Source organism: Pseudorca crassidens, chromosome 14 (genome assembly GCF_039906515.1).
Source record: "Pseudorca crassidens isolate mPseCra1 chromosome 14, mPseCra1.hap1, whole genome shotgun sequence".
NCBI lineage: Eukaryota > Metazoa > Chordata > Mammalia > Artiodactyla > Delphinidae > Pseudorca > Pseudorca crassidens.
In genome coordinates this window covers 3084488-3110019 of record NC_090309.1, presented here as the reverse complement: position 1 = coordinate 3110019, position 25532 = coordinate 3084488, and the positions used below count along the sequence as shown (strand labels likewise).

The window sequence follows — 25532 nt, the reverse complement described above, 5'->3', positions numbered from 1 at the left end:
TATCATCTTAATACCCAGATAGTTCTGTCACAGAGCCTTGCAAAGTATGTATCAATAAATAATGGGTGTTAAAGATAAAATAGTCTTTGTGTAGATTAATTTCATACATTAATTCCTAAAGTACCGAGACTCCACTTTCCAGCTGGATGGCAGAGTCAGCAGAGATGCTGGGCAGGTTTATCCAATGTCTCCAAATAGTAAAGTATTCAATGTCCAGAAAGGTTGGCCCTTCTGGAAAAATCCTTTGGATCCTAGAGGCTGAACATTCCTAGCTATCTTTGAGTAGACAAAACCTGAATAGTTTGGGGGTTCATGTTTATATGGGGAAGCATTTATCAGGGCGTGTGTGTAGCGTTCACAGTGCACTCTGTAGAAGGCAGGGTTGTAACGCGAACATGGGAACAGCCCGAAGCAGGCCGCCAAGAGTGGTGGGGACATAAAGGAGGGTGTGTATCAACCTAAGGCATCCGCATTTAAATTTCACACACACGCACACATCACTGTGCAGGCCAAAGAAAACCTGTCTGAAGGGCAGCCAGTTTTTGACCGGCGAAGAGCAACCTAGCAGATGTAGCCTTGTGTCCTTACGTAGATGGTGGGGTGGGTGAGGGGACCATAAGAGCAGCAGACGGAGTTAAGTGGGTTGGTGCTAAAGCAGGCGGACAAGTGGACTGGGTTCCGGAAGAGAATGGTACCAGGAAGCAGGTACAATGGAGAAAGGTGAGACTGAGGTTCTCAAGACACCCTTGGTAAAGACACCAGTCCTGCCCAGGACGGGGCGTGATACAGAGAAGCACGTGCTCCAGTGCACGTTGTCCGGCTCCCTCCCTTCCTGGTTGTGGGGCCGGATCAAGGCATCGAACACGTCCAAATGGCACCTTCCTTATGTCTCACAAGAGGGTAGCAACAGCGTCTCCCTCATAGGGGTGTTATGATTCAATGAGAAAAAACTTAGAACAGAGCTCAACTCATGCCATGTTATATAATTCTCTTTACACTTTGTAATGTCTTACATGTGCGTGTGTGTGTTCATGTGTACATGCGTGTATAATTTATACAATTCTTTTTATATTTCTTAGAACCGTACCCCGCGGTCCGCCTAAATCGATACTTTCTCTGACACAGCCTCTAGAGATTCGTTGTTAGCTTTACTTCTGCAAAGGAGTGAGATCACACTTCGGTACGTTTTTGAATGAGAACACTCTCATTTTTCAGGTCTGGGTCACAATCTGCTACTTATTTACATTTTCAGACTGCATCAACCTCTGAGGAGCAATGCACTTTTTAAGTTGCCTCCCTGCTGTGTAAAGTGGTACTTCTTCTATCGGTCCTAAAATAGTCTCTTTTATGCCTCAAGACGTTCACTTTAGTTGTAGTTTTCTGGAATTTGATTATTAAGCCTGTGTATTTTAACCATGCCCTTAGTGATTTTATTGATTCCAATTTCATTTCATTCTGCAAGTCCTAGACCCTTGACTATATCCAGGCTAAAATCTTGTTCATTTAGTTCCTTGTTTCTAGGTCTGCTATACCTTCACTCAGCACCCATCAAAGGAGTCCTGGATTGAGCCCAAATTCATGCCTCGGACATGGGTGAAAGAGACACCCATAATGTCACAGAACATTTTCTACACACTATTATTTCAAGCAGGGAAACCACTTATAATTCTACCATCCTATGCGGATAACTACCTTTACTGTCTAAATTCACTTTAAAAATGACTTAATCTATGCAAAGTAATTGCAAACACGGTCAAGGAGACACTGGCCCAAACATATTGCCGCATGAACTTGTGTGCTTTTGAAGTCATTTTCAATGCACAGCAAATCGTGCGATTAATCCACATTTATGTTCCATGTAAATTTGTTTTATTTTTGATAATGAAGCCTGGAGGAATGATTCTTGAAGTATCATAACAGCATTGACTGACAGCTCCCTAAGTGCCGTCTCTCTTATAGCAGACATAAATGACAGCTCGTAGGTAAAGAGCATATGCAAATGGATGGGGTTCACACTGAACACAGTGGGGTAAAAAGCCAAAGAAGATACTTGTTCTATTTCTTATTTATTAAAATTCAATCAATATGATAAAATATATGAACTTTGGGAGAATAGATTTACTTGTGGGCTGAGACAGATTCAGTTCTTAAACTGTTAGAGAAGCTTGATATATAGTAATTATGTACTAAAACTACCTCATATAAATATTTTTAAACGCCAGTGAAATTTACATTACTCATTTTCATACCCCATGTATACTGTTTGTTTAGCTGGGAGTGGTCTATATAACTAGAGCCTTTTTATGTTGTAGATTTAAATTATCAGGTTATCTTTCGTGGGCAACCACCTGTGTAGATTAAGTTAAAAATCTGGCCACATTAAAAACAAGAATCCTGCAATGCCACTTCTAGGTATACACCCCAAAGGATTAAAGGCAGTGACCTGAACAGATACTGTACACTCATGTTCATAGCACCATTATTCACAAGCCCAAAGGTGAAAGCAACTCAAGTGTCCCTTGACAGATGGATAAACAAAATGTGGTCTATGCATACAATGGGATATTACATCGCTTTAAAAAAGAAGGAAATTCTGATGCATGCTACAACATGGATGAACCTTAAAAACATGCTAAGTAAAATAAGCCAGTCATAAAAGGGAAAATGTATGATTCCAATTAGATGAGGTAAATATAATAGCCTAATTCACGGAGACAGAAAGTAGAATTGCGGTTACCAGGGGCCGGGGGAGAGGGAAGATAGGAATTGTCTCATAGGTTCAGAGTTTCAGCTGGAGAAGATGAAGAAGTTCTGGAGGGCTCCCCTGGTGGCGCAGTGGTTGGGAGTCCGCCTGCGGATACAGGGGACACAGGTTCGTGCCCAGGTCCGGGAAGATCCCACATGCTGCGGAGCAGCTGGGCCCGTGAACCATGGCCGCTGAGCCTGCGCGTCCGGAGCCTGTGCTCCGCAACGGGAGAGGCCACAACAGTGAGAGGCCCGTGTAACACAAAAAAATAAATAAATAAATAAAAAGGAAGCTACGGGATTTTTTAAAGACCTTTAGAAATCAAAATAATTTATTCACGTAATTTTTTTAACTGAAGCATAGTAAACTAAAGTCAAAGTAATAAATCTTCCGTGGTAATGGTTTAAGGGCAAGCGATGCTGGCTTTCTTCACATCCCGTCCTTCACTCAGAGGAAAGGCAGATCACCTGTTCTGGAACAAGCCGGTGCAGCTCTGCGGGCGGGAGACTGTAGAGTCTCACAATCTGCAGGCAGGAGGTCCGAGATCAAGGTCAGCAGGGTTAGTTTCTTCCCTGTGAGGGAGAATCTGTTCCAGATCCTCCTTCCTTGTCTCTGGTGGCCTCGGGGGTTCCATGGCTTGTAGACAGCCATCCTCTCCTTGTATCTTTATGTTGTATTTCCCCTGTACATGTCTGTTTCTGTGCCTAAATTTACTTTTTTTTAGTAAGTAGTGCTGAAGTTCCTGCTCTGGGGGCTGCACTGCTGAGGATCACTGGTCTAATACACCCTTGTTACGCTGATTAGAAATGCAGGTTTTCCATAAGCGAAATGACCACCAAGGGTCAAGAGTGAGTCCGTGGCAGGGCTCAGAGGGGAACTCTGATTTCTTGATCCACATTTTATGCACTTTCCCTGAAGCATACGGTTTTTGGTCATCTTTTTTTTTTTTCCTTGTGCTGTACAGTAGGACCTTGTTGTTATCCATTCTGTATATAATCGTTCGCATCTGTTAACCCCAAACTCCCACTCCATCCTGCCCCCACCCACATTTGGCAACCACAAGTCTGTTCTCTATGTCTGTGAATCCGTTTCTGTTTGGTGGATAAGTTCATCTCCATTATACTTTAGATTCCACGTGTAAGTGATATCATGTGGTATTTGTCCTTCTCCTTCTGACTTACTTCACTGAGTAGGATCATCTCTAATTCCATCCATGTTGCTGCAAATGGCATTATTTCGTTCTTTGGTCATCTTTGATTCAAAATTCTCTGAAGATCTCCATCGTCTGTGGACCTATCAAGCCTTCGTGTTTTTTCTAGACTGAAGTTTTCCATATTGATCGACAAAGCTCTGCAGTTCCAGGGACGCTTTCTAGGAATCCTTTAAAAATGTGTGTAGGTTTTTTTGTGTTGTTACAAAAGAATTTGATTCTATGAACATTTTTATACATGTATCCTGATATACTGTGCAAGAATTTCTGCAGGGTATATATACCTAGGAATGTAATCAATAGATTGTAGGGTGTGCTCATCTTAACTTTAGATCATTGATTCATGGATTTCAGGAAAACTATATCAGTTTACACCCTCACCACCAGCATCTAACACTTCCTGCATTCTCACAACTCGGCAACACTGGGTGTTGTTTGTCCAACATTTCGACTTTCCTGATATTTACCTTAGAAGCTGCTCTAGCACCGAATCCTCACATTCACATGACTCCACCATGTCGGACTGTTGGTATTTTATGATCCTGATATGGGACCGAGGATGCCTGTTGCCTCTGACATAACAGGTGCTCAGTAAACGAGAGAAAAATTAAATGAATCTAAGATGTAGCTGTTTGGTAAAAATGACATTTTTTTCATATTTTAAATGTTTATCAGTACATTCCTGATTCCAATCTTTCCTTCTGTCTCCAAATTATGCAGCCAGTGTCAACCTACAGTTACATATTTCTTCCCAAACTCAAAGGCTACACAGGAAGTTCAAAGCAGCAGTCCAAGGGTTGCCCCTAGAGGTGGGAGATGTATTACATTTGCTTTACTGTAATCTAGTAAAAGATCATAACATGAATCTTAGAGAAAAAAACTTCCACAATTCCTAATCTTAATTTCAGTACTTAATGTATTTTTCATATGCTCCAACATGTCATTTAAAAAAAATGATATAAATTCTGCTTCTACATACTTATTTGATTGTCTTGGTGAAATTTCCACAATTAAGTTAAAAAACTTATTTTTTACAATGTGTAGGAACTGCTGTTTAAAGACATCTATTTTAATAAGTTATAAAGTCTTGGTTCCCGAATACTAGCTCATGGGTCTCTGCCAACTTTGTTCCTTTTTTTATTTGTTTTGCGGTACTCGGGCCTCTCACTGCTGTGGCCTCTCTCGTTGCGGAGCACAGGCTCCGGATGCGCAGACTCAGCGGCCATGGCTCACGGGCCCAGCCGCTCCGCGGCATGTGGGATCTTCCCAGACCGGGGCACGAACCCGTGTCCCCTGCATCGGGGCACGAACCCGTGTCCCCTGCATCGGCAGGCGGACTCTCAACCATTGCGCCACCAGGGAAGCCCCTCTGCCAACTTTTGATGAAAGTCTCGCTAGCCTAAAAGGTAACACCAAAAAGAACGAGTGAGAGCTTTGCGTACACATAAATGCACTCCATTTGAAGGACCACACTTCATTCCAAGATTATGTCACTTTTACCTTCTTAATGTTAACATGTTCTGTGTTTTACGAAATAGTGATGATAGTAGATGACATTTATTTGCTTGACAACTTGGCCTCAGATTTTCCATATGCATGTGTGTATTTGCGTATTAATTTTACTGATCCTTCGAATCTAATTGTTTGGAAACCCTTTAAGAGCGGCTTACTACATCCTGTAATGTGTATTTCGTAGAAAGCGCCCTGGAGTTACTGTCTGGAGCAAACAGTAAAAAAGCCCCAGAAGGCAAGCCATGCTCATCTATATTTATACCCATTTATTTAGTTCTGATTGAGTTTCCAGGGAGGTTTAGTACTAACAGTAAGGGGGTGACAAGCAAAGACAAGTGTCTGTCCTCGCAGGGTTAAGGGTTAGCCTGCGCTTCATACACTTAGGAAACAACCAGTTTCCGGAGGAGGGTGGAGACACTGGACCCCGATACACGTGGGAAGGGAGGAGGAGGTAAAACCCATGCCAGGAAGGGGTCTGCTGGGAGCAGAGGCACGGAGCTCGGTCCTACTGAGCGGAGCGAGGAGCTGGGTGATGATGGAGCGTGAAGACAGGGCTAAGCAGGGGAGCCAGCGCTAGGGCAGGCTGGACGTGGGGCGGAAGGGCTGGCGAGACAGCCACGTGGCAGTCGTTCCAAGGAGACTCGGGTAGCGACCGACTACAAGACGCGCAGAAGATGCGCGAGGCCAGGATGCAGACCCACTACCTTTCGCACGGTCAACACCTGCCCCGGACCGGGGTCGGACACGCCCCTCGGGCTCCCGCACCCAATCAGCGACGAGCCGCCTCTGGCCGCGGGACACGCCCCCTGCTCCAGCGCCTCTTCCCGGCAGCCTCGAGAACCCGGAGCCCATCAGCGCCTGCGCAGTGCGCAAGCCCCGCCTTTTCGTCCTACTGCCGGAGCCGCCCGCAGCCAACATGGCGGCTCTACGTGTGACCTGCGGCGCAGCTGCTTCATACGGGCTCTTTCTTGGGGGTAGGGTTAGCTTTGCTCGCGGACAGGGCCTGTGGAAAGCCGCGGCTGCTAAGCTGCAGAGAAGTCCCGGATGCCAGGTAAGGCCTGAGAGAGGTGGGAGTGCTGGTCCCTGGAGCACGCGGATGTGGAGCCGGCTCCGTCGCGGTCCTCTGGCGTCTCCACGCCCTCAGACGGGGCCCTGGGGTCTTAGGTGCTCAGCAGCGGTCTGAGGTAGAGAGAGGAGTGGGATTGCCTTCTGGTTCCCACCCTGGACGTTGTTGCTGGTTTTCTCAGGGTACAGTGAGGGGGAAGTTACCTGAGACGGAACTAGAGCGACTCCTGCCTTGACCCGCCGCCCGGGTGGGTGATGGGTCCCGACCTGCCCACGAGCCCCGCGGTCCAGAGGGCGGAGGTGGATGAGAACTGGACCCCTGCAGGGACCCGAAGACTGAATGCAGAAAGTCGCACAGTGGAGAGGAGAGAGAGTGACAGTTTTAAAGTGTCTTGCATCTGTGCAGTTTTGGTTTTCTTAATTTTCACGGTACTTTGTCTCTGATAGATGGAGATCACAACTTCTAAATTAAATTTAATCCTGAGGGCAGTGGGAAGCCGGGATTCTAGCTTCACAGCTGATTGGATGATGATGCGATTTACTGACATGGGATCTGAGTAGGAGGAACGAGATTTGAGAGGGAAGGAAACGAGCTTAGTTTTGGATATAATTGTGTTTATTAAATAGTTATATTTGGGATGTCCCAGTGTAGGTTTCCAGTAAACCCATAGATAAACAAGTTAAAGAAGAAAGCTGATTTACACGTCCTCTGTTACCTTGTAGATGGTAATTGAGGTCTTGGAAATGAATTAGATCATCTAGGGGAGGTTGTAGTGAATGAGGAATAAGCAGAGGGATCGGACCCTGAAGGACAAACAGCAGAGGAAGAAGAGCCACCCAAGAGATTGAGAATGACCTGCCAAAGAAGTAGGGGAAAACCCAGGCAGTGTGGAGGCATAGAAAACAGGAGAGTGTTCCAAGGAGGGAGAGTGCCTGACAGTACCAGACACTGTAAAGAAGTCAAGTACTGTGATCAAAAACTGTTGAAAAAGGAGTGCCACCTTTTTTAAAAATCTTCTTTCTTTTATGTTTTAACTCAGGTCAACCAATCCATCCACTTATCCATCAAACATTTGTTTTTATTATTTTTTAGCTGGAAAATAGGTTGGAAGTTTTTATTTTTCTCATGCATCTCTTTTGAGTGTATCCTTTCTGTAGACGCATAATTTCCTATAAAAGGGACTGTAGCATACAGAATGTCCTTATTGTTGACACAAAGTGGGGGAGGTGACAGAGAGTTGTTAACTTCTGCTCCATCCCTGGAACTCCCAAACCTTTGAACGTCTGTATCCTTCTGTGTCTTTCTCGATGTTCTTTTAATCATAGACATGCATTCATATGCATACTTTCAAAAGAGGGATCCTGTTCTACTTTTTGCTTCTTTAACTTAACACATATAGCAGAAATCTGCATAATATTCTGTGGTATGAATGTATCAAAGTTAATTTAACAGTTGATGGGCATTTGCTTTGTTTCCTTTTTCTTCCCACTAATAAAGTGTTCAGTAAACATCCTGGTGTAATTCTTACTACATCAAATATCTTGTATCTGATGCTTTTATTTCTGTAGGAGAGAGTCCCAGTTGTGAGGTGATTGCTGCAAATGTCAGTAGACATTTAATAGATGTTTCCACATAGTTCTCCAGAAAGGCTGTAGCAATTCACAGCCCATGGTTGACGTAAAAGCATGCCCTTCTTTCCACGTGCATTAGGTATTATTATTTTTTTCAGTAAGGTGGGTGAAAAATGATTTTCCTTTGTTGCTTTAATTTCACCTCCCTGACCACTCCTGAAATAAATAAAGCTTTTCTTTTTTCCCACCCCTATGGCAGGTGTTTACTGAGCAGTTCACTTGAGCCAGGCACTGCGAAGTAAACAAATCATTGAAGTCAGCCAATCCCTAGATGGTGTCCACCCTTAGCACTCTCAAGGGATGGTCCTGAGATGCTGAATCCCCAAGTTCCTGAATACCTCCACAGCACACGTGTTAGCACATGCAGTACAGCTTAGATACAACTGAAAGACTTAACTGACCCCATCAGACCCTTAATGGTTCCTTCTATATGGCTAAAGACATTTATAAAGCTTTTTTCCTGGCCCAGAGCTTATCTGTCTTAAATATTAGCATTTCTTCACTTCCGTCTCCAATATTAATCATTATATTTCTTTTAGGGGCCATGTTTCATAAAACAACAAAGTTTTTAATCACTTTATGAGTTGCTGAAACACTACACCTGTTTTTGTTTAGTTTGGGTCATAACCCATTAGTTATGAAATCTCATAAGAGGTTAAAGAAGGGAGTGGAGAGAATAGAATAATTATAATAATCAAAGTCCATCTTATACAGGGTATTTTTGCCTTTTGTTTATGTATATATATGTGTGTCCTGGGGGTGATATAATCAGTAGCTATTACTGTGGGTCACAGTCAAAAATGTTTGACACTGATGCAAAAGGAAAAAGAAACAAGTTCTGTTAAGCTGTGGCTCCTGGCTACTCAGTTGGGAAGCTCTCCAGGTTTTCTCCTGCATACCAGAATTGTGGCATACACGTTTCATGTTAATGGCTCAGTACAAGTGCAGATATCTGAGTGTCCCAAATTTGGGGTGGAGGAGGGAATATTACTTGGGAATGGCCAGATTTTTCTGGTTTTAAACCCATGAATATCAAGGATCTACACACAGTGTACTGTGAGATTTACAAAGTAAATACAGAAAAGCACAGAAGTGCAGTGCCTAATACAAATGAGTTGTGATGGGTAGAGTGGTGGGCAGCTTCTCAGAGGAGGTGTTGGGAGAGTCAGTTAGGAGTTATGTGAGAAAAGAGAGGTATTCTGTTCTAGGAACATGTAATAGGTCCACAAGGGACAGAGATGTACAGAGTCAGTGGATTCTGGCAACAACAAATAATTGGTTATAGCAATTATAATTGGTATAATAATTGGTGAGAGAGCGGTGGGACAGGATTAGAAAGTGTATGGCTATGTGAAGATACTTGAATTTTTTTTTTTTAAACTGTCACAAATGAAAGTAGTTTTGGCTTTATTATAAGCAGTTTGACAGTCATGGTGTGATACAAAGGTTACCCATGAATTCTTTTTTTTAAATTCTTTTTAAGGGAGTGGCGTTTTACTCTTCATTCGTTGTGTGTCAAATATCACAGCAGCCGACATTGACCAGTCGGTATCAAATGTGGATGTTTGTAGCAGACACGGAGGTAGCATATCACTCACAGTTATTTTTTTTATTATTATTTGTAATGTGTTGAAATGCTAGTAGTTTCAACTTTGTAAGCAGAAGCTTTTAAAAGCAAGCTTTCTAGCAGGGAACAGTTGTCTTAACAAGCCTTTACCTTGTCTCCAGACTCCTGCCAGTTGAGTACCATAATAAAAAGAGAGTTATCTGAATGTCTCGTTTTATTTAGAGACAGTGGCCTGTAAGATCATTGTTTAATTTAAAATCTTTTCTTTCCATTTGTATTTTCTCCTAGATATTAAGGTTAAGACACACCACAGTTGTAACAACAAGGAAAAATGTTGCAGTCTTAAGACGTGAAACTTACACAGTGGATTTTATTAAAAAGCAGATTGAAGAATTCAACATAGGAAAGAGACACTTAGCCAACATGATGGGAGAAGATCCAGAAACTTTTACCCAAGAGGATATTGATGTAAGTACAGTTACTCTGTTGGAAAAGTAACTGTTGTAGAGTTTTAAATACCGAAAGCTGTCAGACTGTCAGAATAAGGAAAAATGCCACTCTACTATTTTGCAAGTTGGAACTGTGGTTTCAGAGAGTTGCTACTCTGTATTTGAAGTATTATAAAGTATAGTGAGGTTTAGATTTTAACCAGAAATGGATACTTTTCCTTGATTCCAGGTCACAGGAGCCACAATGAATGTTTATACACAACTTAGAAACATTTATTCTGTTATGTAGTCTTAAACTCAGCTTTCTTACAAAATGATAAAAGTAAGTTTATAGGAAAAATCCCATAAGTAAACCCAAGCCCAGAGTTTTTATCAACCTAACTATATATTTGAATTTTCAAAGTGAGGGCATGTTCTGAGTGATTTGAGAGTAGGGCTAAAATTCTGTTCCCGTTCCACCTAGTGCTAGTACTCTTACTTTGTTCTTCTTTTTCAAGGTCATTTTGTCTGTTCTCTGCCCTTTGAATTTCCATATGAATTTTAGAATGAGCTAATCAGTTTCTTCAGCGAGCCAGCTAGGATTTTGATAGGGATTATGTTGAATCTCTAGATAAATTTTGGGAGTATTGCCATCTTAAGTCTTCTGATCTGTGATCATGGGATGTCCTTCTGTTTATTTAGATCTTCTTTAATTTCTTATTGTGATGTTTTCCAGTTTTCAGAGTTTGTTTGGCATTTCTTTTAAGTTTATTTCTGAGCATTAATTGCTTTTTGAAGTTATTCTATTGTAAATAGAATTGTTTTGTAGTTTTTTGGTGGATTTCTTAGGATTTTCTACATATAAAATGTTGCCACTGACAAATAGAAATAGTTTTAGTTCTTTCTTTCCAATCTGAATGCCTTTTATTTCTTTTTCTTGCCTAATTGCCCTGGCTAGGACCTCCAGCAAAGCTGAATAGAAATAGTGAGTGGACATTCTCACCTTGTTCCTGATCTTAGGGAAAAGCCTTCGTCTTTCACCATCGGGAATGATGTTAGCTATGGGTTTTTATAGATGCTCTTTATCAGGTACTGGAGATTCCTTTCCATACCTAGTTTGCTGAGCATTATTATCATAAAGGGGTTTTGGATATTGTCAACTTTTTTTTTTTTTTTTTTTTTTTTGCTTTTACTGAGATGATATCTTTTATTGGTGTGGTATATCACATTACTTGATTTTTTTTTTCATTTTCTTTATCTACTTTATCTTTTTTTTCTTTATTTATTTACTAAATTAAAATAGGGATGACGATCTCCACGTTGTTCTTAGGACTAAGGAGACAAATACAAACCCCAAAAAAGTTTATGACATAACAAATCACAAAGTCAATCATAAAGGACAAACTTGTTTTACCTGTAATTTGTTCTGGGAATCATGGAAGCAAATGAAGATTTTTTTTTTTTTTAACATTATTCAATGAAACATTACTTCTTAACAGCCAACCCCCTTTTTTTTTTTTTTTTTTTTTTTTGCGGTGTGCGGGCCTCTCACCGTTGTGGCCTCTCCCGTTGCGGAGCACAGGCTCCGGACGCGCAGGCTCAGCGGCCATGGCTCATGGGTCTAGCTGCTCCGCGGCATGTGTGATCTTCCCGGACCGGGGCACGAACCCGTGTCCCCTGCATCAGCAGGCGGACTCCCAACCACTGTGCCACCAGGGAAGCCCCAGCCAACCCTTTTAAACAAAGTGTTAGATGTCAGTTAAGACTCACAAGAATCAGAGATTTTAACTATATTTTAAAGGATATGGGTTATTTATTTATTATTTTTTGCATCAATTGACTTAGATGTTAAACCAACCTTGTGTTCCTGGAATAAATCCCACTTTGTCAGGGTGGGTCATCTTTCTTACATGTTTCTGGAATTGGTTTGCTAGTGTTTTGCTGAGGATTTTTGCATCTAATTAATACTTATCTGTATTTTTCTTTTCTTGTAATGTCTGGGATTTTGATATCAGGGTAATACTGGTCTCACAGAATGAGTTGGGAAATTCTCTTTTATTTTTGGAATTGTTCGTGAAGAATTGGTATTAATTCTTCTTTAAATGTTTGGTTGAATTCATCAGTGAAGGCCTCTGGGCCTGGGATTTGTGTGTGTATTTCTGGTTTTGAGTTTCGATAATTACTGTCTGCCTTTAAAAATGGCCCTCCCCTCTCTCCTTGTGGCCTGTGTGTCCCTGAGTAGCTGCTCTCGGGGAGAGGACCCACTACCTGACTGACTTGACCACCAAGGCATTTTGGAGCATCTCTTCACTACCTTTTCAGGTGTACATGGGGTATATTTAGCTCAGTGAGGGAGACAGAGTCATTCAGCAGTTTTGTAAATCTATCTGAAGGGATGAGCATTTTCACGACATAAGCATTACGTATGAATTATGTTGTTTAGAGTGGTGTGAGTTCATTGTTTGGCTGTTGAATCAGAATGCTAGTTTGAGATGTTAAATCCTCATGAAAACAGTTTTAATTTTTACAGAGTAGACATGACCTGTAATTTAATTCAATTACCTAGTTAAAAGTCTAGGCTTGCTGTATAATTTTCACGTAGGTAAATTAAGTGCCATTGTATTCAGATTAAACCATTCGTTATTATATGAATTTTAGAAACTGGTTTTTCCTTGCTACTAACCAATTGCTAAAATAGTGATTGCTGCAATCATCTGTGAAATGCATTTAGGCAAAAATATTGAAGATCTAAAACAGTTTTTTTCATATATTAAAATACTTAAAAATTTTTTTCTCTAAGGGGTTTAAAACAGACAGACATTGGTGTCTTCATCTAAAGGATCCTTTTTGTATTATTTAGAGAAATCTAAAAGATTCTGTCATTCAGTCAGGTAGAAACAATATTTTTAGTTCTGCTTCTTAAAATATTGAGTTGTTTCCAGAGAAGGTATGTTTAACATCACACAGTAAATGTGAGGGGTGGCAGCTTTTCTTTAAAACTCTGTGTGTGTGTGTGTGTGTGTGTGTGTGTGTGTGTGTGTAGTGAAAGTAAGTTGATGTTATTTTGTGTCATTGTGCTAATAGAACATAATAAAAATCTTCCTTAGATTTAGACAATAAAGTAATGAAATCATGAATTGTTATGAAAAAAGTCCAATCACTTCTTTAAAACATGTAAAATGTTTTAAAATGAAGCTGGATTTCTTGTGAGGAATGTAGATGCAGAACATGTAGAACTTTGTGGTTAAATTAACATTCTTTTAAAAGATAAATTTGTTGTAGTTGAAGTGACGTTGTAGAAAGATGCAGAACCTGGCATTAGGAGAGTCCTCGCAGCATCACTAACTCGCATTGTAACGTCTGACAGGTCACAGCACGGTCACTAGGTTTCCTCATCTCTAAAATAATAATACCTGCGCGCCTACCTCAGGATATAACTAAGGAGCGTGAGATTAATGCATTATGTTATTGTTCTTATGGCAGATTTTATTGTAATAAATAAAATCTACCATGACTTGAATCAGTCACTAGTTTTCTGATTGCCTTGGTCATACAAGTCTTCCATGAGACAGAATGTTGGGGAGGAGAATCTGCAGTTCTCTTGGGAACATTGATTTATCAGGAGCCACTTCAGCCAGAGTTTGTATCGTACTGCAGGGTGGTGTGTGGTCTCACCTCGCTCATGTCTGAAAGCCCTGTGGAAGTGGGATCCCTTTTCCTTGACGTGGGCCACTTGGTTCTGCTGTGCTCGACTTTGCTACAAATGATTGATGTGCTTCACTCAGTCTCACGTTTTATGTCAATTACTTCTTCTGGCATTTTATTAAATTAAGAGGACCTTCTTTGACATCTGAGTAGACGTAAAAGCAAAAGAGGACGATGACAGCCACTGTTTCCAAAGCACTGAAAATATATGGGAATTTATCATTTTATAGTTCCTGTTTTCATTTATTTATTTGAAACTATTATTTTTGTAACAGGTTTGGCTGTGTATATAACCCGAAAGAGAGACAGTGTAGCTAAGTCCTCTTTAACATTTCCATACTGACAGAATGCTTGGTTATTTCTAAAGACAAAAATAAATAATTTGATATCCAAAATCAGGAAAATATTTTAAGCTTCCAGATAATCTTCAGAAGAACATTATGGTTGCTATTACGTATTTAGATATCGTGAATGCTTTTTATAATATGTTGACTTTTACTATATAAATTAAAACTAGGTATTGTAATTTGTCTCTTAATAATATGATCAGGAAATTAGATAGTCTACAAAAGGGAATTTCCTAGATGAGAGAAACTTATTTTTAATTGTTATTTGAAAAGAAAAATACCACCACTTACTGAAAACCTCGTATGTATGTGCAAGATGCTGTCTGGGAGCCTGATATACATTCGCACGTTTAATCTTCATAAAAACCTACAGAGTAGGTATTTATTGTTGAGGAAGTCAAAGCTGTACACGGCGTTCCTGTATCCAAAGTCTGTTTTTTCCACACTTTCAAAGATTAAATTTTTTGGTAGCATTTTCTAAAATAAATTGCAGTCTCCCCAGCCTTACTTAGTAGAATATAGAGAGTATAACTTAACCTCAGGATGTTCCTGTTGAGAGTGGTTGTTAAACTGCGGAGCCCCGTAGTGTGTTTGTCGCCGTACTGAGTGGCCTGGCTCTGCCGTCTCCTTCCCTATCAAGGTGTCTGTCTTTGCCTCTTGCCGCTCCCTTTGCCTGCTGGCCTTCTGGCATAGCTAAGGTTGTTAGGCATGTGGATTAAAACTAGGAGCCACTGGACTCAGCGTGAGGAAATCATGAGTTTATAGTAGCTACTTCAGCTCTTCATAGGCCTTTTCCATTGATTTCTAGGTTTACAACTTTATTCCAGAAGGTTGAGCTTGAATAGAAATATGGCCTCTGGCCTCACTGAGTGAAGCGTATACAACTTATGTGTGAAAATTACACCTGGGTAATCTTTTATGCTAGTGCACCCTTAATTTAATAAGCCTTTAAACAAGAGTACTGTTGTGGATTAGTGAAAGAAAAAGAAATATGACAGGTAAACTTTACGGATAAAAATAATTCTGCTTGTCACTGCGGATATTTAAAGGTACATTATTTAGAAGGTTTTTTTATTAAAGCTACAGCGTTGTGTATCTGCTAGAAATTTTGTTTTGCAAAATGTTTAATGCTCATTGATGGCATTAAATTTATATGAAAAAATATCCTTTTTAGTTGGTGAAATAGCAAATTAACTAAAAAGAAATTAGGTATAGATTTTCTCCATTTCAAAATAGTTTAATTTTTGCCTAATTTCTTAAGTTACATTGAAAAGAAAGGAACCCCCTGCTGCTCTTTCTCTGTGAATCACTGGTGCTGCTGGTAACCCCCAGAAGATCTGATCGGAGGACAAACAGGTCCCTCTGACAAGCAGTGTAGTGTATGTGTGTTTGGTGTCTTGCTGAAAGTACTCAGATGCATGCTAAATATTTTGAAAATAGATCTTAATGCCGTGTTTCTCAACTCCTGTGCCATAAATCTTTCCCAGGTGATTTCCAGATGTTGATCAGTGTGTGAAAAGGACTCTTGTCTGAGACAGTGTATGTTACTCCATGGAGGAGTCTGTCCCATGAACATTGAGCTGAACGGAGTTTGTAATTCAGTGTAAAGCAGTTATAGTTTGGTCAAAAGAAGAGTCTGTGTGTATGGGAACTGTAAGAAATAGCCCCATAGTGTGTAACAGAGGTGGGCAGAAATGTTTTCCTCAAATCTTGACCAAAGGCTCAAGACTGGCCAGTGGTCAGGGCCTTGGAATTCCATAGGCGTTGTCACACACCGCTGTGCTGGAGTAGACGATCTGTGTAGTGTTGCTCACCCTTTTCATCCTCTCACGTGTACCATCAAAATTCTTTTTCTCAGAATCATGCTGTAAACACAGAAAGGTTGAGGACCACTGATATTTGCATTTTCCTTTTTGAATTAAGCTTATAAATTTTAAGTTGGAGACATTTCGGTTATATTAAATATTATGGATACAGAATTGCACTTGCATTTACTAATGTCTTTATTTGGGAATTAAAAGTTAAGTTCTGCATTACTCTAGAATTTCAGGAGAAAAGCCAGCAAATTGATATATAATACTGCTGAAGTCTACCAATTACTTTTTTTTTTTTTTTTTGCGGTACGCGGGCCTCTCACCGTTGTGGCCTGTCCTGTTGCAGAGCACAGGCTCCGGATGTGCAGGCTCAGCGGCCATGGTTCACGGGCCCAGCTGCTCCGCGGCATGTGGGATCCTCCCGGACCAGGGCACGAACCCGCGTCCACTGCATCAGCAGGCGGACTCCCAACCACTGCGCCACCAGGGAAGCCCTACCAATCACTTTTTAATTGGTATTATAGACCTCCTTCCGAAACCTGAATGTTTTGTTCTCCAGAGTGTGAATATGCTGTGTGAAGTTTCTCTAATTGATTTGCTGTGCCCATTCCATTTGATGTATCATTTTTCACAATATTTCATAATTTGTGCTCACTTCTAATGAACAGAGTCGTTAGGACAGGCATGTCTAAGTACAACTGACAGCTAACATTAGGTGCCAGATGCAGTTTATAAAGCTGTGTAGAACTGTAGAGAACAGTTTAAATAAATTAGCACCTGTACATTAGTCTCACTTGCTGGTAATTTATAAGCGAATCAGTAGAGATGACATTTAGGTAAGTCATTGATCAAGTTAACAGCTGCAGACCCACTGCCCAGCTGGGATACCTAATTAATAGAGATTGCATTCCTGACCCAGTGCTTCCTTCTCCTGGATTGAGTTTGCAATCCTTTTATACTTTGACATAAGCCTAAGAATATAGTTAAATACTTTGCCTTCATTTTAGGGAACACTTGAATTACCAGTATTCTGGTGAAAATCCAAAGATGTAAACAACATGTTTACAAATGAGAATTACTTTATTCGGTGACTTACTTGGATTAATTTTTTTCTTTAGTTTACATTCTTTTTTTTTTATCAGTACTTTTTTTGTTTTGGATTCAGGTAAACCATGCCATAGTCTAATAAATTTCTGTCTGGGAGCAGACAGATCTAGTGTAACAGTTACAAATTTTTTTCTTTTGGGGAATGTATATGTGGTAATTTTATTATCCCATTTAGAAGATTACAAGGTGAGATAATGTATGTGAAACTCTTGGTTCGATATCTGGCACATGGTAAGCACTCAGTTACTATTAGTCATAACGTGAACTTGTTTTTATAACAATTGTTAATTAACCTTTGTGTGTATTTTCAGAGAGCGATTGCTTACCTTTTTCCCAGTGGTTTGTTTGAGAAGCGAGCCCGGCCAGTAATGAAGGTAGTTATCTTCATTAATATTTTCACAAATTTCACTTAGGTTTATATCTTACAGCAATTACCTAATGCATTTTTAATTTATTTTACAGCATCCTGAAGAGATTTTTCCCAAACAAAGAGGTAAGTTTGTTCAAGTATAAAACAGTTCTTTCTTTCCTACAGTGCTGTGTTATATATCAGCAGCCACTCAGGTGTTATGGAGATGCCCTCCTATGTCATGGTAGTCGTGAAATAAGTCAGGAGTACTTTATAACTAATAATGAATGGAGTTTACAAACTGTTTCTTTTTAATTAAATAATATTAAAATTAGATCAGGTTAGAGTTTATGCCTATACTAATGTCAGTTTATTTACATTCTAATATGCCTTTTTGAAGAAGAGCTGGGTACCGATCTGCTGGAGACAAATTCAACTTTTTTTAATATGAAAATTTAAAAATTTTCTTCAATTTGTAAGCATATTTTCACTGAATATAGATTCCCTCCCCTCTTTTTTGACTTTTATTACTTTATTGATGTGACTCTGTTGTCTCTTGCCTTGCATTGTTCCTGATGAGCAGTTAGCCAACATTCTTAGCTGGCCCCCTGTTTTCTCTGGTTTCTTTTAAGATTTTTCTCTTTACCTTTTAAATGTGTAAACTAAAATCTTGAAAACGTAGGACAAGCTTTAAGGTCACCAGAAAATAACATATTTACTATTTTCTAATTTACATTAGAAGCTTCTTGGATAAGTTTGCGGGGGGGGCATTGTCAGTTACTTTAAAAAGTATTAAAGCCAGAAATCATTTCTTTAAAACACCCAAATATAAATTTATATTCATCAGTCTTTTGCTATAGCCCTAGAGGGTTTTTCTTTGAGGATGTATCTGTTCTTCCTCATTTCTTTTGCGTGCCTCTGCCCTTGAGATACATCATCAGAGGTTTTTAGTTTTGATTTCCTTACAGTGGAGTGAAGAACTTAAACTTCCTAAGGAATCTGAGTGCAGAATATTTTTATATTTCTACCAATTTTCCCCTGACTACACAGAAGTTGAACAGACTTTTTTTTTTAGTAACTTGCCTTTGAATCTTTCTAAAGCATTCAACTTCGTTTTGATAGAAGCATCAACTGTCTTTTCTTTTTCCACCCATGTTTCATCTGTTATGAAATACTTGATTCATGTAATTACAGAAATAAGTACAATTCTAATAAACAGGTTTTGGGAATAAACACAGTTGACTCTTAGTAGGTGTGTAACTCAACAGCGAAAATGTGTGGATACATTGGAGGGTCACTTGCTGGCCACAGATGCTCAGTTTACAGGCAGCATTAGGGTGTTGCAGAGCTGATAAATAGAGATTGGTGAGAGAGCAGATATTTTTATTAAAAATGTATTTGTTTTGCATTGGTTTTTGCTGAGTCACCTTTGTTCAAAGCTAGGCATTCTGTCATTTTTCTCTTCTTCTCTTTACATGATAATTTTTATTTTGAATCTTGTTATAAGTATTTTGAATCTTTTAATAAATATTCTGTCTTTTGTATTTTCTGAATTCTTAGATGTGGTTGATAATAAACTATGACATCAATTCAATTAATAGCTTCTGGGAAGATAATAGATGAAGGCTATATTAAAAGTACACATCAAATTTAAAGATGCAGTTCAGTTTTCTAGAAATAAAACTATGCACAAGGCACAGTAACTTACACTTAGTGACTTTTCTGTAAATGTTTGTAATGATAGTGATTTTTTTCCCCTTATTTTAGTGGGAAAAAAAATTACTTTTTTTCCCCCCATTTTTCAACCTCTCAGTCTCCTCACTTATGTCTCTTCCTCTCTTTGTTCTGTATATCTCTGCTAGTTGCATCTGTTCTTGTATATCTGCCCCTCTGAGACTGGTTCTTTCTTTCAGATCATACCAGCTTCTGAATATTAGAAAGTTGTTACTACTATCAGCTGGAATGTAAAAACTGAAATGTCCGTGTGCCCCTGCAAAATGCCTGTGTGTTATTTTGGAAATATGTCAGTGTTGATAGGATTTTCTTACAGTTCAGTGAAGTATATTTAACTGTGTTTAAACAGTAGGCCTTTAGAATCAGCAGAGTACTTTTTGCCATCTACCTACCAATTTTGCTGTACTTTGTAAATAGGACAAATTGATTTTTTATGTTAAAAAAATCAGTGAACTTTAGATTTGAATAGATTATGGCACTTGTAATGTGCTGCCACTTCCCATATTAAAAGATGGAAGCTTCCAGATTGAGTTAACATAAAAAAGCTGCTCTACTTTTTAAAGTAAGTGATAAAAATATTGGGAAAAACAAAGATATGTACCCGGTTGATGACAGAAGCAAGGAGTAGCACCTAATGCCAGACAGAATGGAATTCAGGGAGGTTCGGGAATGGTTCAGTGAGACAAGAATGTTAATCTATATCGATAAAACCTAATATCCATTAAGTGGATTTGACGACCATGAACCTTTTTGCACCAAGCGTTTAGCGTTGAAATGTTTAAAGCAAAAGCTGTTAACTAAGGCTGTAAAGAATTTGAATAACACAGCATGATTTTATAGTTACAGATACAAGTACAAAGAATACATTTTCTATGCGGATGCCAATGGAATATTAATAGAATATGATGTAATAGGTTGTAGAGAAAACCTAACAAATTATAGAAATTTTGTAGATTAGATATTCTGAATTAAAATTGTAGAACCATAAAACTTTCGGGTTAAAGAGAAATCAAAATTGAGATTTTAGACTATTTAGAAGTATATGACAGTTCATATTAAGCCCTATGGGATACGGACAGTGTTTTATGCAGAGGCAAACATATATTTATTAGTTATTAAGAAAGACTAGAAATAAATGAACTGTTCAGTATTCAGTTCAAGAAGGCAGAAAAGGGCTTCCCTGGTGGCGCAGTGGTTGAGAGTCCGCCTGCCGATGCAGGGGATGTGGGTTCGTGCCCCGGTCCGGGAAGATCCCACATGCCGCAGAGCGGCTGGGCCTGTGAGCCATGGCCGCTGAGCCTGCGCGTCCGGAGCCTGTGCTCCGCAACGGGAGAGGCCACAACAGTGAGAGGCCTGCGTACTGAAAAAAAAAAAAAAAAAAAAAAGGCAGAAAAAGAATGAAATGGCTGAATGAAGTAAAGATTTTTAAAAGAAGGGGTAGGACAATAAAACCAACTAACTCTTTGAAAAAGCCAGTGGAATTGATCAAATTCTAGCAAGTCTGGTTAATGGAAAAAGAGAGAAAACATAAGAGGACAACGTTAATAATTTTACATAATAATATTCAGAGGATATTTAAAAGTGTACGATTGTTATGGGTAACTTGATTCTTATTAATCTGAAAAATATCCTAAATAATATAGTAACTAGTATTTATTAAAACTTAAGAGCAGGCCAGGCACAGTTCTCAGTGCTTTGCATGCATTAACTCATAATCTTCCCAGCAGTTTTCATAAGTCTATAATATTGTTTTCCCCATTTTTCAGATGTGTTGGGTAAACTTACCCAGGGCACATAGCTGGGAAGTGGCCGAGGCAGCGGACGTAGGTGGGCCCAGGCAGTTGTGGATCCAGAGTGTAGCTCAAACCCCACTCACACAGTTTAAAGAAAAACAGCGTTCCCAAAATTGTCTTAATTAGGAAATGCTAGTTAGACTAAAAGCTGGAGAAGTCAAAGGTAATCAAAGACCTAACCAAAGAGGCACACAGCCCAGAAAGTTTTGTTGGTGAGGTCTGTCATACCTTGAAAAAGTTTCTAACTTTTATGTTATGTGAACTGCTGCAGAGCAGAAAAAGGATAACATAAACTTCTAAGCTCACCTTAAAGAAACCTACACTGTATTCTTACTAAATTAAATGATAGCAAACCAAATACAGCATTATAGAGAATAGGATCTCTCCCCCCCCACACCCCAGGAATACAAGGGTGGTTTAACATTAGGAATTTATTAATGTAGTCTTCTGTGTTAACTGAGTCGGGGAAAAAATATTTCCGAAGATGAATAAAAAGTTATTTAACAAAATTCAGCATTTATTTTTTGGTTAAAAACTCTTAAACTAGAAATAGAAAGAAATTTTCTTAGTTTGAGAAAGAGTATCATGAGAAACAGAAACACATCAGATTAAAAAACATATCATTGGATTCCTTTACATTAAGTTCAGGAATAAGACAAGTATGCCTACACTTGCCTCTGGTACTCATTTTTATTTTGAAAGTCTTAACCAGTATGATTAAAAAAGGCAAGAAATTAGGAATAAATCACTTAATATGCACAGGTGTTATGAGTGCCCGCTTAGAAAATACAAAACTAAAAACTATATAAGCATTACAGTAGAATATCATTATTTGGATATCTGAATACAGGAAACATTCAAACTGAATTGTTCTGAAATTAGTTAAAATGATACTCTTTTATAAAAACATGCCAGAGTATAGGTGAAGCTGAAATGCTAGTCATGGAGAGATCCTGTGAGCCTCCTGCCAGCTGATGACAGCATGGTGGCCATATCCACACAAAGAAATCAGTGTGGCATGGAGTGTACTGATGACCTCAGTAACGTGATGGTCTCCTCGGTTACAAACAAATTGTGATCTTTCTCTGCCTTTATGTATTTTGGTGGACAAGAACTATTTTAAAAACATTGAATTTCAACTATACAAATATATACCTACATACACGCATACATACTTGTGGTTTTTTAACATTTTCTTCTGTGCACTTCTTGCTCGTCTTTGTTTTAGTTTTAAGTCTACAATTAGCTTATTAAATGCTGTCCATAACTCCTTCTGCTAAGGTCTCCCTGGTCATCTCTTGGTTGAATGGAGTTCATTTTCTAGTAGATTCTTCAAAAAGGGCTCATAGATACAAATTCCCTGAGTTCTTATGTTTTTAAAATTGTTCTTTTATAACCTTGATACTTGAAGGACAGCTTGGCTAGAAGGGGAAAATCTTTGGTTCATACTTTCTTTTCTTGAGTTTCTTGAAAATGCTGCTCCATCGTTGCCTTGCCTTGTTTGTAGTTTTTGAGAAGTTTCGTGCTAGTCTGGTTATCTTTCCCCCTGGTGATCCTGAGGATTCTTAATCTAAACCTATCTAGTAGCTTTATGAAAATATGGCATCAAGTTGATTGTTGAGGGTTAGATTACAGTGGTGACAATGAGCTCTTTAAATAGGTAGGTTCAAGTCTTTACATCCAGAAATAGTTTTTTTTAAGTTATGAATATTAGTTCTGTTCCACTGTTTGTTTTTGTTCCTTGGGACTCCAATTATATAAATGTTATTCCTTCCTTGATTGTCTTCCAAGTCAATCACCATCTCTCTGACTCTTAACTTCTTTATGTCATTTTCATTTTTTTGGTTGTTTCCCTACTTTATTTTTAAATGTCCTTTATTATGTTTTTAGGCTGTTCTTTTTTTGGTTACTTATAAGTTAGTCTACATTTCTGATTCTTCCAACTTTTTCTCTTTCTCCCCTGAATTTAATCAAGTTGTTTCATTTCTTTGAGCTTTTGTCCATTTGTTCTTAGTTTTGAACTTTTGATTCAGAGTGTTCTCCAAAAACTCCAAATGGTTGTTTGAGGATATTTAATTCAGTTTGGAGTGTTGTATTTCAGTTTCCTTCTGTTCTGCCATTGGTTTTGGTGAGGATGAATTTTCATCAGCGGTACATTTGGATTATTCTCATTTTCTGTTTTAAATTTGTGGCAACCTTAAAGAAAAATTGGTGGAAACATGCTTCTGCATTTCTGTGGACAGAAATCTCCTATTTCTTAATCCACTTAATGGAATATTAAAAAATAGATTGTATCCAGAAGATGACAGAGTTGGGTCATGACTTAAAAGTACGTTATGATTTTGGAATTAAGAGATTGAAACTCTAGAATGGAATCAGATAAAGTGGCCAGTTGAAAGATAATCATACAACTATCAATATTTTTAAGTAACAAATATTATGCCCTTAAGTCACAAACAAAGAGGACAAAAATCAATAAATTTTCTATTTCAAAATGTGAAACTTCTCCCTGAAGAAAAAAGACAGTAAATTTAAAAAACAAGCAACATACTGGAGAAAATTTGAAACACAATAGAGGTCTAATGTCTGGAATAAATTATTGTTAAAATTAACAAGGAAAACAGCCTCATAGAAAAATGGGCAAAAGGGAAAGAAGGTAATTCATAAATGAAGAAAATAAAAGTAGCCAGTAAACATTGGAAAATATCAGATCAGAAATAATGTCTGTCAATTAAGGATAAGAGATCATAATCACTCATCAGACTGGAAATTGCGAATAGCCTGTGTCAGCAAAAAATTAGAAACAGTTTAAACGTTCATCAGTAGTGTAGCTAGATGAACTGTTGGAGAATCATACTATGGAATAGTATGATACTTACACAAGTAGACAATGTGAATAGGCCTGTACCTATTAAAGAAACTGAATCAGTAATTAATAACCTAGAAGGCTTGGGTTTCACCGTAGCTTTTTAGATAAAACACCAAAGTCATGATCCATGAAAGAAAGAGTTGATAAGCTGGATTTCATTAAAATTAAAATTTTCTGCTCTGTGAAAGATGTGGTCAAGAAAATGAAAAGACAAGCCACAGGATGGTAGAAAAATACTTGGAAAAGACATATCTGATAAAGGACTGTTATCCAAAATACACAAAGAACTCTTAGAAGTCAACAATAAGAAAACAAGCACCCGATTTAAAAATGAGCCAAAGACTTTAACAGACACATCACCAGAGAACATACGCAGATGAAAAATAAGCCTTTGAAAAGATGCTCCATGGAAATAGAAATTAAAGCAACAATGAGATACCACTACACACCCATTAGAATGGCCAGAATCCAGAACCCTGGCAACAACTAGTGCCGGTGGGTGTGGAGCAGCAGGAGCCCCTGTTCCTTACCGATAGGGGCTCGGGGGGTGGCACCGCTGCTCTGGGGCTGGCTGGCTGGTTTCTTACAAAACGAAACCTACTCTTTCCGAATGATCCCGCAGTTTGGTATTTGCTTCTTGGCATTTACCCAGGTAAGTTGAAAACTTACGTCCACGCAGAAACCTGCACGCAGTTGTTTATAGCAGCTTTATTCAGAATTGCCAAAAGGAAAGTAACCAAGATGTCCTTCAGTTGGTGAATGGATAATTAAGCTGTGGTCCATCCGGATAATGGAGTATTGTTGAGCACTAAAAAGAAGGGTGCTGTCACACCCTGAAAAGGCACGGAGGAAACTTAAATGCATATTACTAAGTGAAGGAAGCCAACCTGAAAAGGCTACACACTGCATGATCCCAATTCTGTGACATTCTGGAAAAGGCAGAACTATGGAACTGGTGAAAAGGTCAGTGCTTGCCAGGGGTTGTGGGGGAGGGAGGAAGGAATAGGCAGAGCTCAGGCTTTTTAGAGCAGTGGATAAATGTTATTATACATCTCTGCAAGCACATACAGTGCCCACAGGAGTGAGCCCTAATGTAAACTATGGACTTTGGGTGATTATGATGTGTCAGTGCAGGTTTGTCTGGTGGGGCTGTTGTTAACGGGGGTGGTAGAGGTATGCGGGAAATCTCTGCACCTTCCTCTCAGTTTTGCTGTGAACCTAAAACTGCTCTAAAAATAAAGTCTTTTTTTTTAAAAAAAGTGTGTTGTGTAATTAAAGTTGATTTTACAGATAACTGAGGGGACAGTATCAAGAGCAACAGAAACTAAAATGCAAATGAAGCTCCAAAAGCATGTAAGGGATTTATATAGAAAATTGTAAAACTTAAAAGATCATAAGTGTTAATCTGAATAGCTGGAAAAAAGATTTCACTTTCATGTAAGGAAAGATAATATTGCAGAGTTGCTACTTTAAAAATTATTAATAAATTTAATATAATTTCAAAGTCCTGATAGGACTTTTGGAAAAAACTTTAAAAGTTTATTTTGAAAGAGTAAATGTACAAGAAGCAGCGAGAAATTTGTAAAAGAAATAAGAGTAATGAAAGAAGTTACCCTACCAAGTATCAAAATGCAGCAAAAACTGATTTTAATTA

The 25532-nt window shown here is 38.8% G+C and overlaps 1 protein-coding gene across 1 annotated transcript in view; it reads left to right on the top strand.

The window, feature by feature from the left end:
• Positions 1-6337: 6337 nt before the first annotated feature.
• MRPS9 (mitochondrial ribosomal protein S9) overlaps positions 6338-25532 on the top strand; it is a 41709-nt gene continuing 22514 nt past the window's right edge. Inside the window, exons 1-4 of the mRNA XM_067704041.1 lie at positions 6338-6519; positions 10021-10200; positions 17445-17507; positions 17596-17626. Of these exons, the coding sequence (XP_067560142.1) occupies positions 6385-6519; positions 10021-10200; positions 17445-17507; positions 17596-17626 (409 nt within the window). The 5' untranslated portion in view covers positions 6338-6384. The remainder of the gene's footprint in view (positions 6520-10020; positions 10201-17444; positions 17508-17595; positions 17627-25532) is intronic.